General features: G+C 39.1%; 2 protein-coding genes across 3 annotated transcripts in view; both read right to left on the bottom strand.

Annotated features, from left to right (window-relative positions):
* The window catches only part of dnai1.2 (dynein, axonemal, intermediate chain 1, paralog 2), a 365,397-nt gene that overhangs the window by 299,521 nt on the left and 51,690 nt on the right, over positions 1–14,186 (bottom strand). Inside the window, 1 exon segment of the mRNA XM_028804629.2 lies at positions 1,006–1,086. Within this exon segment, the coding sequence (XP_028660462.2) occupies positions 1,006–1,086 (81 nt within the window).
* Positions 1–14,186, bottom strand: part of LOC127528850 (uncharacterized) — a 257,989-nt gene that overhangs the window by 35,820 nt on the left and 207,983 nt on the right. The window lies entirely within an intron of this gene.

Here is a 14,186-nt window from a genome sequence, read left to right on the forward strand (position 1 = left end):
TTTTAACAAGGAATAAATGTACACTTTTTAAATTCAACTTTAACTTCAGTTAACAGCCATTTTGCATGCTCACACATTTGAGAGTTGCACTTTTCAGTGAGATGGTATTAGATATCCTTCAACTCTCTTCTCATTATTAAATCTAAGCAAAGTAATACAAAAGGTACCCGCATGAATTGGGGAGGAAGAGTTTTATTGGATTATTTTTAATCATGAGTGTAGTTTTATTGAAGATAAAAAAGTTTAAGCGTTTGAAAAATGGAATAGTTTAGATTTACATTCATCATTTTTTAAGGAACTCAAACATGTTCAGTATGTTCGAGGAGTCCTTCTAACCTTAGTATGCTTCTCTAATGCTATAAGCCCTTGGATCAATTTGAGAACAAACACTTAATCTTAATTCATTTTGGGAGTTGTTGGAGACATCTGCTCTTAAGTTAAATCCATCCATATATTTTCCTAACCTAGTTGTTCACTGGAACAGTAGGTATCCAATATCACAAATAAATGACTGTTTCATATAAATTTATTGTGGGTGGTATGATATACCCTCAACATGCCTATCTAAACAATTGGTCCTGACTTCACATAAATTGTGGTTCCAGCACATGAAATCTCTTTTATAACAATTGGTGAAGAGAGGCTAAAGATGAAGCCCATTGAGAAGTGGCTGATGCTTCACAGTAACATTTTTAATTTTCAGCATAACAAACATTATACGTAATCTGTTTAAATAATTACTTTGACAACTGTAAGTTTTATAGTAAGGAGGACCCTAATATTTTTTCACTTACAAAAGGTAAGTTATAAAAAGAAGGTCAAGATGAAATTGTTAGAAATCAATAGAAACATTATAATAACTTGATATTAACAGCATTTAAAATCACCCTTCATTTTATAATGCAAGTCAGTCATACAGCAAATTTAAAAGGACAGTAATGATGCAAATCAAAATGGATAGAGTCACAACTGAAAACAGACAAGTCAGCAGAACAGAAAATGTACCTTGAAGCTGTAACGGACAATGTTCTGTGGAGCATGTGGGTTGTTTGCTGTGAGAACTCTGGTGAGCTCTTCCTTCAGTTCCTAAAACAAAATTATAATATAATTAAAATTATTTTATTTGTACAGTATTTATTTCATTTAATAATGGTAGAGAAAAGTGTTAAACCTGTCAGAGAAGACTATGAATACTTTTGAAAGGGACTTTTATAATACCATATACCAAAAAGAGCAACAATAATAATTAAAGAAAAAAGAAAACTATAATATGCATTCACCTATTTTCCAAATACACTTAATTGAGTTGATGGTCATGGACATCAGACTCTATTTTGGCAATGCTGGGAACAAGGCAGGAACAAATCCTGTACAGGTGTCAGTCTATCACAAGGCAAACTTGGGCAACAAACCATAACTATGCAAAGGACGACATAACATGTTAACAAGGATAAAGAAAAACATTGTCCCTAGGTTACTCAAGTTCTATAAGTGCACAGTGGAGGATATAATGAAACAGTACATCTAGTCTGGGTTTATAACTGCACTGTGGTAGACAGCAAAGCCTTACAGTGGATAGCTAAAATGTCTCAAGTCATCATTGAATGCTCACATCAACACGGAATATTTTTGACATGGAATGTCTAAAAAACATTTTGCCATCATTTTAGACTGGAAATGTCCCAACCATGCTGTTTGCTCCATTCTCAACTATTATACTAAAGTATAGCATTAGAAACTATACCAGCAGCCCTGCAGTTTCTACCCTTAGACCATTAAATCACAATATCTTAGGCAAGAAATTGCTTGATCTTAGTGCAACTGCTAACAGAGTGGAGTCATGCTCAATCAATCAGTTTCCAGTAGTAAGTTAGTGGTACTGACTATTATGAATCTCGGTAACTTATAATATCTGATTACTAATTGTTCTTATTTGTACATATTGTATGTTCACATGTAATATTTACATATTAATATGATACCATTGCTTACTTACTGATCTTTATTGCTACTGATTATTGTAATAAATGTATTGTGCTCTGTCAAGTTAATTTTTTATTCAAATTCTATGTTAATCAATAAACAGGTTGTGCACAGCAATAGAAGAATAAAATAATTTCAATAACCTGTCATGCCTTCAGCACCATGTTAGTTATATGTCTGTTCCAGTACATCTGTCTTAGCATGAGCTGCATGTAGTGGTCAATCTACACTACTCCTTATTGCATATAATTGTTTAAGAAGTATATTAACTTGAGCTCTGTTCCACTTTTATCCCAACCCTCTCCGTATAGTAAGCCAGACTAAGCTACATGCATGAGAGGAGAAGCTCCATTTGTAAGCTAGGCTATGAAGAAGACACACCATCCTACATTTCCTTCCTTGTGTAGGTATCACTGTTAAGCTCCAGGACATTTGCTCTTCAGCTAAAGCTACACCTATCAGATACCTTATAAACTATTATTCAGCAAGGCCCTTAACCTGAAAATTGCTCCGGGGCACTGTACAATGGTTGATCCCGTAATCTGACCCTCAAAAATTATGCAAAAAATACAATTTCACCTTGTGGATTAATAAAGCATATTAAATCGAATCAAAATAAGTTATAGTTCTGTTTAAGCTACCAGCTACACTTGTCTGTTATAATCATGTAGCCATACAGAAAACATATGCTTTATTTGCACTCCATCACACAATATACTGTAGTGCACTCTTTTTTTATTACAATGCAATGCCTTGTTCTTATTGTGTGTTTGCTTATTTTTTCTCAGTTTCACTATCTTATCTCTCTATTATAAAAAAAAATCTTGGGAGGGAGACTAGGAAGACAAGACGTGATCTTCTCGGAAGACAATCTGACGTCCCACGAGAGACACTTTAACGTCACGTGAGACAAGGCAGTGAAACAACATTTAAAACAAGTTTACGGACATCTAACCTAGCAGTTGTTGGAATGCATTTGGCAGACACACTTCATGTGCTCCCAGCTCTTAAAACAACGACAAGCGACAAGCAGAACATGCAGCTCGCCAGCAGCAACAAGCCAGCAGATGATCCAATCAATTCTTCTTAGCGTGCGTTCATCCACCCCCCCCCCCCCCCCCCCTTCACAAAACAAACAGCGTTATAAGTCCTGCGAGAATGAGATTTAACCACGCCTGGGCACCGCTTCTCCTTAGCGTGCGCTAAGCCCCCCACCCCCACTTCACAACGCGAGCAGCAGAGATGCAAAGTGGCAAAAAGACAGCTGCTGTACAGGCTTTTAAATGATTGACAAGCAGAACACGCAGTGTGCCAGTAGCAGCAGCACCAAGCCAGCAGATGATCCGTCCGCTTCTCCTTAGCATGCGCTCAGCCGCCCACCCCACTTCACAACGCGAGCAGCGTTATATGCCCCGCGAGAAAGAGATTTAACCTCGCCCGGCACCGGAAATAAAGGACAAGTATTGTTTTTACAAAAGTTTTAAAGTAAAAGTGAAAATAATGCATATATAACAATTCCCATGAAAATAACAATCTCTTTAAATTGTATATCCGGTAAACCAAACCCGGGGATGGGCGAGAGAAGTGACTTATATATAGTCTCATTTGTTGGAAGTATAGGAGGGTTTACCTACATGTCAGACTACACATATGCCACAAGCTAAGGTGTAGATAGGACAGAACAATTCTGTCCTAAGTGATGCCTTCCCTCCACCCACTCTTGCCATTCCACCCATAACCAACTAAGCCCTAAATAGAGGAATAATATGCAAATGAAGATGCTCAAGTAAATGGGCAGGTAGAGGGAAAGATGCCTATGTCAGACCCCAACAGAAAAGGGTTGGTAAAAATTAGTATCCTAAAAAAGAGATGATCCTAAGAGCTAGGCTGACAACCTTTCTATACCAAGTGGACCAAAACTTGCCACATTTTAATATTACAGCTAGATGAACCACTAAGCTTTGAGGCACAAAAGTTCTAATAAGGTAATATTAAGAAAGCAGGCCTCCCAGAGATAAAAGACATGGGGATTCCAGGAAAATATTATGGCTACCTTAGCACCAATTGGGCCCAGGAAGAATAGCCTTCTATGCAGGAAGTAAAAGAAAGATAGGTACAATGGGAAAAAAACTTCTCATCTGAGTCAACCAGCAGGCATTCCCAAATTGATACATATGAACGTGCCGATTAAATTTTTAAAAATAAAAGGTGCCAGAGTGGTGCTTCAGAGCAATGCCATTGGGGAACCATTATTTGTTTCCCCAAAAGAACCAACCACATGAAGGTTCCTGAAAGATATCCATCCACCCATCCATTTTCCAACCTGCTGAATCCGAACACAGGGTCACGGGGGTCCGCTGGAGCCAATCCCAGCCAACACAAGGCAGGAACCAATCCCGGGCAGGGTGCCAACCCACCGAAGCCTGAAAGATATTTTACTTATTAAGATCCATAACAGGATCCATAAATAAACATGAATACTCGGAGATGACGACAGATTTGTGAAATACCAATGGAATTATGATTTTAAAATTACACTTTCTGCATACAGTAACACAGGAAAACTTTAAGTTTACTTGATCTGTGAGTATCCATAGGTACCTTAAGATTTTTTTTTGTCCACATATTAGCAACCTTTTCAAAGCACAAAGGACCATTATAATTTGTAAAGATCCATTCAGAGAATGAAACTGTTCTTTGTCAGGCATGGGTTCTAAGAGAAACCACACAAACACATAAAGTGCTATTGTATAACCATTATTTTTAACAATTCAGGATATTTTTGGCACACAGATTACAAAAGTGTCCAGTGCGAAGTTAACGAAAAAGTGCATGTTTAATCTTAAACTGAACCTGTTGGCAGGTGGGTTTTTTAAATGAGACAGACACAGTAACTTTCTAAAAATAACGTTCTAGGATGTGTGTGACACAAATAGAAGACTGCAGTGCCAAACTGACTCGATGGTCAAGGGTCAATAGAGTAGTTATGTATGGGAAAGCACAACATGCCATTATTGGTCTCAGGGAGGGCGACAGTGAAAAATGTGATGGGCAAATAGGGAGTGGAACAGACAGTGGAACACCACTACACTTCCTAACAGACGTGTCAAATAAATAGGTGGAAAGTATAAATGCCTCTAAGTGTCTGTACACTAGGATAGAAATAATATTGGACTGATACAAATACTCAAATCAAGATTAGGAAACAGATGAAAGCATGAATGTTAGGCCAGGCAATGGCCCAAATGTTTCTCCAGTTTATGTCATATTTTAAGAGCAACTAAGATTTTAGGCCTCTTCATTATGTTGTTGTACAATGTACTGTATTATTGTTGCACATTAAGTGTTTATGCAAATTGCAGAACTAGTTACAAATACAGGGTGGTCCAGATCTAACTATGCAATTATTGCATTGCATTAAAAGTTGCATATTTAGATTTGGACCACCCTATACTTTTCGTTGTACTGTAAGGTCTAAATGGCAAAAACTTGTATTGTATAATCTGAATAATTGTATAGAATTAATTAATTACTGCCAGACTTACCAGTTAATTCAAAAAACAGCAGCAAGGATCTAACCTTAAACCAACAAATATACTCGTAAAGCTCCCACTTCTTAAATCATCATACAGGCGAATTTTAGACACACAAAAATTACTAAAACATGGTAATTTACTCTCTTCTACAAAACATTTTAATAACACTCTTACAAGGAAACACTGAAAAGAGAGCATTAATAAAACATAAATAAGAGACCTATTTCATTAACAGCAAAGATAATCTATTTAAGAAATTGGAATGACCAAAAACCTGCAGTCATTATGGCCTGCCAACCTAACCCTAAGAGTATTCAAGTTCTCTTTGACCTGTAGTGACTCTGACACTTTGATCAAAAATCCCACTCTAGTGTTAAAACAGCATCCCATAGTGAGTATCAGATCCAGGCTCTAAATGTCTGTACACTAGGATACAAATAATATTGGACTCGGATGAAGATTGGCAAACAGATGACAGCATGAATGTTACCCATTGAAGTGAGCATATGGCTGCCAGTGATCTAGAAAAGGCTAAATTCTAGAAAAGGGAATATTTGGAATGAAAATTCTAGCTGAGTCACATGGATCTGGGTAAGATATGGCAGCACAGCCATCTTCAGAAACCATGCAAAGTGTCTATGTGTGAGACTATGTGAGTGTTAGTGAGTGAATAAGGGTAAGGGATGATGAAGACCTGCTCCTCTACTCAAACCCACTGACCTGGGTATATGGCCACCAGCAATCAAGAAAAGGTTTCTAGCTTGGATTGGCTCACATTAACAGCAAGTGTGGCACTGTTGACACCTCCATCATCCAGTAGATTGTGCCATATTCCACATACACATATGCAAGGTGTTTTGTGTTTTAAAATATTGTAATTTTCTAGTTTAAAGTATATGTAAATCTGAAGAGGACCATGAATATTTCAGTTTGCAGTACACTATAAAAAATAAAATTTAATTGAGTTGAATTCTTTACACTTTCATAATACACTATAACAGCAAAGTGATAATTGTTTGAGCTGCTGTCTCATAGCTTTAGAGTTACAGGTTTTAATTTGGACCTGGGCACTATCTGTGTAAGGTTTCCCTGTGAAGTTTTAAAGTTTCTTCCAATATCTTAAAAATAAGCCTGTTAGGGTATTTGTACACTAAGTAAATTTAGCTTTGGTTCTGATGCCCTGAATAGGTTTTCAAACTAGCACAAAATCACAAGAAACTCAATGATAGTAAAATTGCTACTGACAAGGTATAAGATGCATTTTGACCCATACAGAGTGGCTTATGGTCTCCCAATGGTTTTTTGACATATCTAAAAAATAGGGCATTGTTGACATGAATTTGTCAGGTGTGACAGACCTTACATTTAAATTCCAATTTACCAATAAAGAGGCGACAAAATGTAAACATTTATGGAAAAACTAGGGGGCTCCGCCCCCTGCTCGCTTCGCTCGCCAACCCCTGGCGTTGGGACATGACAAAGAGTGAGATGTATGAATTAGATATAGAATAGTGTGCAGCTTTGGATGATGCGCATAGAAATAACAAATAGAGTGTTTGGCATATATTAATGTTTTATTGGAATGTGCTCCATGACGTCAGCATCCCGATTAATGTAGTCCAGCAGCGATTTGTATTTATCGTCTCTAAGTGAAGGCTGGTTGTTTTTTATCCACTGCAGATCATTTGATTCCGCTCGAACATAAACGTCAACGATGTATTGTTGAGTAGCTTTCCTGCATTGAGTAACGGATTAAAGTCGTCCCTTACTGAGAGTCTGTAGGAGAAATATTCTTTCATGGATACACGTGATCGTCTCTGTGCCTGCTGTTTTTTAATTCTTGAAATTGTAGCACTCCATCCTTCCTGTCCAGTTGTAAATAAAAATTTAAACATTTATGGAAAAATAGCATGTTTGTACTTCTAACAGAGTAACATTTTATTTATAATATGTATATATATTTTTCTGTTACATTTTTTGTTTTTGATTCACTTAAAAGTGGTGCAAAAAAACTGGTATGTGTGCAAGTGTGTGCATGTGAATAAGTGTACCCTGTGATGGACTGTTTCCCACTTTGAGCCCAGTGTTGCCAGGGCAGGTAATAACTCTCCAAAAAGGCAGGTTAAAAGAAAAAAAAATTGTATTCCTTTAAATACAGATACATACTATTTTTAGATAATGGCAAAGAGTAGCATACAGCCATGGGAGGATCTACAATCAGGGTGCTTTAAGTGTGCGCCCAGGGGCCCGCGATGACAAGTGGTCTTAACACCAAGTCCCTTCCCCCTTCCTCTACAAGTATCTTTAAAGTCAGAATAATGAAAAAGAAAAAAGGCCTACGAAGCAACCAAGTATTGTGCCAAAATCACACAATATAAAGCACTGCATTAAATGAACAGGTGTCCACATACTGCATTGTTAAAAGTAAGATCAGCTCTCTGTTAAGGAGCTAAGTCACCCAGGGGCTCATGGAGCCTTTAATCCAGCCTTGAATTCAGGTATTAAATATAACAAAACAGGGAGGCAACTTCACATATTCTTAAGTAATTATATTTAAGTCACCAATATTTTGATTAGACTTAGTTGTTCTCCTATGATGACTTTCCATTATACCTAAATAATGAATAACTAATGGTTTAATTCTCCCTTTAAGAAGTTTTTATCAGACTGGAGTAAGGTCCACACTCACATGCTGTCCAAGCTTTATTAAGAAGCACAGCAGGGACGTATATAAAATCACATACACAGTTTCTGTTTTTAACAATGTATTCTTTCGCTAGTATCTCCACACACACACACACATTATATATATATATATACTAGGGGGCTCCGCCCCCTGCTCGCTTCGCTCGCCAACCCCTGGCGTTGGGACATGAGAAAGAGTCAGATGTATGAATTAGATCTAGAATAGTGTGCAGCTTTGGATGATGCCCATAGAAATAACAAATAGAGTGTTTGTCATATATTAATGTTTTATTGGAATATTTCTTTGTATACAACATTAGCAGTAAAGATGGTGTCTTGTCCTTGAATGAGTCTTCCTTGGCATGGATTATTTATAATTTTAACTTTAACGTCAGATGAACGGCGAACACGTGAGAAGGCAACATAAAGTTGTCCATGTCCAAAAACGGGTTCAGAGAGGTAGATGCCAACCTTGTCCATGGTTTTTCCTTGTGATTTGTTAATGGTCATGGCAAATGTAGGTTTAATGGGGAACTGTCGGCGTTTCAATGTAAAAGGTAATTCTAGCTCAGAACTTGTAAGGTCAATTCTAACATTCATCAATAATTATCAGTTTTGCAAGACGGATGTCTCGGGCATTGCTACTGTGAATGTTCATAGTGGATACTGATGTCTCTGTGATTGGGACCGGTATTTTGAATATTGAGTGACATGTACGACCATTTATTAACAGATTTGCTGCCACTCCGGAGGATCGCAGTCACTGTTAATATGTTTCCTTTTCTGCAGTTGAACGGTTAATAGTGCTTTATTGTAAGGAGATCCACCTATGCTGACACCTATGCTGTCTAGTGTGAAGGTGTTGACGTTCACTTTAGAATATGTGGCTTTGGGTGTCACTTCTTATGGATGTGTGTGTGTGTGTGTGGGGGGGTGGGGGGTGGTGAGGATTGTTGTTGCGCGAGCGTCTTCTTTCTTTTTGTGTTCCTGTGTCTTGTTTGAATCCCCCTCTTTGTGTGTGTCCCGTCCGTTGCTTGTAGGGTCTGTGGGGTGGGCTTCGCTCGCCAACCCCCGGGTGTTGGGAATGACAAAGAGCGTGATGTATGAATGAGATATAGAATAGTGTGACGGTGTAGATGATGCAAATAGAAATCAAACAATAAAGTGTGTGGCACAGTGTAAAGGTTTATTTGAAAATTTCTTTGTACACGCCGTTTAAGTGTTAAAGGTAATTCCAGCTCAGAACTTGTAAGGTCATTTAAGATGGTTATTGTTGTGATCAGAGTCAAGTTTGTCAGAGCTTAGAAAGAGTTGTGTCTCTCCAGGAAGTAATGGAATGACTTGGGTATTTATGTTTTCCACATTAATATTTTTTGGACATAATATAGTGCGTTGTGTTAAAAGGGGCATTTGGTCTAATGAGATTGCTGTTCCAAATGTCTCTGTAACTAAGTCGTCGCAGATAAAGGCTTGAGGAATTGTAATAATATGTGGCTGAAGTCCATCTGTATTGGTGAGTGTACCATCTCTCAGTTGTAATAAGCAATTGTTATGATCTGGTTCTGGACATCGTATCTTTTTTACTAACTGTATCTTTTGAAAGTAATGCCAATTGTCTGCGTATTTTAAGGTGCACTGAACAATAGCTGAGTGCATGGCATCTGGAAGAATAGCTAATCACTGTCTAAAATCTCCTCCTCATAAAAGTACCTTTCCTCCAAATCGAATATTATTATTCATAAACGTTTGTAGAAGTTTATGAATGGTGTTGAGTAAGTGACTTTGTCATTGTCATTGAACATTCATCAATAAACAACATTTTTTCAAGACGGATGTCACGTGCAGTGCCACCGTTAATGTTCATAGTGGATACCGATTTGTAGGATCTAATGCAGTTGATAAAGATTTAACTTTCAGGTACATCGTCAGTTATAAGCTTCTGTAGATATTCAGTATATGAATGTAAAGAAGGCAGTCTAATTTGACCCTTTTGACAACAACGTGTAAATGTATAACTTGTATTGCCAGTTGTTTCTTCAGGGAAGTGAACTGAATGACAATGATTGCAAATGACATTCATTAATCCGAATGAATTTTCCTGGTGTATGTTTTCCTTGTGCCGTTTGAGAGGCGCGTTGTTGCATGTGTAGTATTTGGGACGTGTTGTTTTGGAGCTGTAATCGATTTGCCTGTGCTGTGTGAGAAGCCCGTTGTAGCCTTCGCTGCCATTAACGTATGTCTGAGACGGGAGGTGTTTCGTTTTGAATCCGTGACTGTTGTGATGCAGCACTTTGATTGATAGATTGCGTAATGTGGATCTAGGATGTAGATTTGTGCATATTTGCATTGTTGATTTGTTTCAGAGTGCACTGTTCCAATGCGATGCAGTATTTGTGCACATATGCGAAAGCAGTATGGGCCATTGCCTTTTGGTGGCCTGATATTTACTCCGGTATATGCAAAAGCAAATGAACTATTGTAGGATCTAATGCAGTTCATAAAGTTTTTACTTTTAGGTACATCGTTAGTTAGAAGCTTTAGTTGAGCTTTGCGTTTTTGGAGTCGAGACATTTTTTCTTATGGATGTGTGGGGGGGATCGTTGTTGCGCGAGCGTTTTGTTTCTTTTTGTGTTCCTGTGTCTTGTTTGAATCCCCCCTCTTTGTGTGTGTCCCGTCCCTTGCTTGTTGGGTCTGTGGGGTGGTTTTGTGTTCTTTTTTTTGGTCTTCCATGGGCTTGTTGAATCCCCCTCTTGGTGTGTGTCCCGTCCCGTCCCGTGCCTGTAGGGTGGGGGGTGGGTATGGTCGTGCCTTGCTATTGTGCGCTCGTCTGTTCTTTTTTTTTTGGTGTGTTTAATTTCGTGTGCAATGTGTTTCGTGCTTTCCCCTCGTTTGAGTACTCTTTCCCCTCGTTTGAGTACTCTTTTATGTGCCTTTTCCTTATTTTGGTGCTTGTTGAGCCTCATTTTTTGTGACTCCTTTCTGTATGTGCTCACTCATGTTTTCTGTGCTCTTGTCGGACTCTTTTTGCGCCTGCGTCTCTCGCGGCCCCTCATCCGCCTCTCTCCCCCCTCTTTGTGTGTCCCGTCCCTTGCTTGTAGGGTCTGTAGGGTGGTTTTGTGTTCTTTTTTTTGGTCTTCCATGGGCTTGTTGAATCCCCCTCTTGGTGTGTGTCCCGTCCCGTGCCTGTAGGGTGGCGGGGGTATGGTCGTGCCTTGCTATTGTGCGCTCGTCTGTTCTTTTTTTTTGTTGTGTTTAGTTTCGTGTGCAATGTGTTTCGTGCTTTCCCCTCGTTTGAGTACTCTGTAATGTTTTTTTCCTTATTTTGGTGCTTGTTGAGCCTCATTTTTGTGACTCCTTTCTGTATGTGCTCACTCCTGTTTTCTGTGCTCTTGTCGGACTCTTTTTGCGCCTGCGTCTCTCGCGGACCCTCATCCGCCTCTCTCGCCCTCTTTTGTCCGCCTTTTCTCGGGTCCTCAGCTGACTCTTGCGGACTGTTTGTTGCGCCGGCGCAGTATGTCTTTTTGCAGCTACGGCCCATGGCCGGATGTGCCTGCGTCCATCATCCGGTTTAGCATTCTCGGTTAGTAATATGGACTCGGTTATTGAGCCTCATTTTTGTGACTCCTTTCTGTATGTGCTCACTCCTGTTTTCTGTGCTCTTGTCGGACTCTTTTTGCGCCTGCGTCTCTCGCGGACCCTCATCCGCCTCTCTCGCCCTCTTTTGTCCGCCTTTCTCGGGTCCTCAGCAAGACTCTCGCGGACTGTTTGTTGCGCCGGCGCAGTACGTCTTTTTGCAGCTACGGCCCATGGCCGGATGTGCCTGCGTCCATCATCCAGTTTAGCATTCTCGGTTAGTAATATGGATATATATATATATATATATATATATATATATATATATATATATATATATACAGTCATATGAAAATGTTTTGGGAACCCCTCTTAATTCTTTGGATTTTTGTTTATCATTGGCTGAGCTTTCAAAGTAGCAACTTCCTTTTAATATATGACATGCCTTATGGAAACAGTAGTATTTCACCAGTGACATTAAGTTTATTGGAGTAACAGAAAATATGCAATATGCATTATAACAAAATTAGACAGATGCATACATTTGGGCACCCCAACATAGATATTACATCAATACTTAGTTGAGCCTCCTTTTGCAAATATACAGTGGTGTGAAAAACTATTTGCCCCCTTCCTGATTTCTTATTCTTTTGCATGTTTGTCACACAAAATGTTTCTGATCATCAAACACATTTAACCATTAGTCAAATATAACACAAGTAAACACAAAATGCAGTTTGTAAATGGTGGTTTTTTATTATTTAGGGAGAAAAAAAAATCCAAACCTACATGGCCCTGTGTGAAAAAGTAATTGCCCCCCTGAACCTAATAACTGGTTGGGCCACCCTTAGCAGCAATAACTGCAATCAAGCGTTTGCAATAACTTGCAATGAGTCTATTACAGCGCTCTGGAGGAATTTTGGCTCACTCATCTTTGCAAAATTGTTGTAATTCAGCTTTATTTGAGGGTTTTCTAGCATGAACCGCCTTTTTAAGGTCATGCCATAGCATCTCAATTGGATTCAGGTCAGGACTTTGACTAGGCCACTCCAAAGTCTTCATTTTGTTTTTCTTCAGCCATTCAGAGGTGGATTTGCTGGTGTGTTTTGGGTCATTGTCCTGTTGCAGCACCCAAGATCGCTTCAGCTTGAGTTGACGAACAGATGGCCGGACATTCTCCTTCAGGATTTTTTGGTAGACAGTAGAAATCATGGTTCCATCTATCACAGCAAGCCTTCCAGGTCCAGAAGCAGCAAAACAACCCCAGACCATCACACTACCACCACCATATTTTACTGTTGGTATGATGTTCTTTTTCTGAAATGCTGTGTTCCTTTTACGCCAGATGTAACGGGACATATGCCTTCCAAAAAGTTCAACTTTTGTCTCATCAGTCCACAAGGTATTTTCCCAAAAGTCTTGGCAATCATTGAGATGTTTCTTAGCAAAATTGAGACGAGCCCCTAATGTTCTTTTTGCTTAACAGTGGTTTGCGTCTTGGACATCTGCCATGCAGGCCGTGTTTGCCCAGTCTCTTTCTTATGGTGGAGTCGTGACCACTGACCTTAACTGAGGCAAGTGAGGCCTGCAGTTCTTTAGACGTTGTCCTGGGGTCTTTTGTGACCTCTCGGATGAGTCGTCTCTGCGCTCTTGGGGTAATTTTGGTCGGCCGGCCACTCCTGGGAAGGTTCACCACTGTTCCATGTTTTTGCCATTTGTGGATAATGGCTCTCACTGTGGTTCGCTGGAGTCCCAAAGCTTTAGAAATGGCTTTATAACCTTTACCAGACTGATAGATCTCAATTACTTCTGTTCTCATTTGTTCTGAATTTCTTTGGATCTTGGCATGATGTCTAGCTTTTGAGGTGCTTTTGGTCTACTTCTCTGTGTCAGGCAGCTCCTATTTAAGTGATTTCTTGATTGAAACAGATGTGGCAGTAATCAGGCTGGGGGTGGCTACGGAAATTGAACTCAGGTGTGATACACCACAGTTAGGTTATTTTTTAACAAGGGGGCAATTACTTTTTCACACAGGGCCATGTAGGTATGGATTTTTTTTCTCCCTAAATAATAAAAACCATCATTTAAAAACTGCATTTTGTGTTTACTTGTGTTATATTTGACTAATGGTTAAATGTGTTTGATGATCAGAAAACATTTTGTGTGACAAACATGCAAAAGAATAAGAAATCAGGAAGGGGGCAAATAGTTTTTCACACCACTGTAACAGCCTCTAAACTCCTCCTATAGCCTTTGATGAGTGTCTGGATTCTGGATGGAGGTATTTTTGAATATTTTTCCATACAAAATCTCTCCAGTTCAGTTAAATATGATGACTGCCGAGCATGGACAGCCTGCTTCAAATCATCCCATAGATTTTCGATGATATTGAAGTCAGGGGACTGTGAC

The sequence above is a fragment of the Erpetoichthys calabaricus genome, chromosome 7, assembly GCF_900747795.2.
Source record: "Erpetoichthys calabaricus chromosome 7, fErpCal1.3, whole genome shotgun sequence".
Taxonomy (NCBI): domain Eukaryota; kingdom Metazoa; phylum Chordata; class Cladistia; order Polypteriformes; family Polypteridae; genus Erpetoichthys; species Erpetoichthys calabaricus.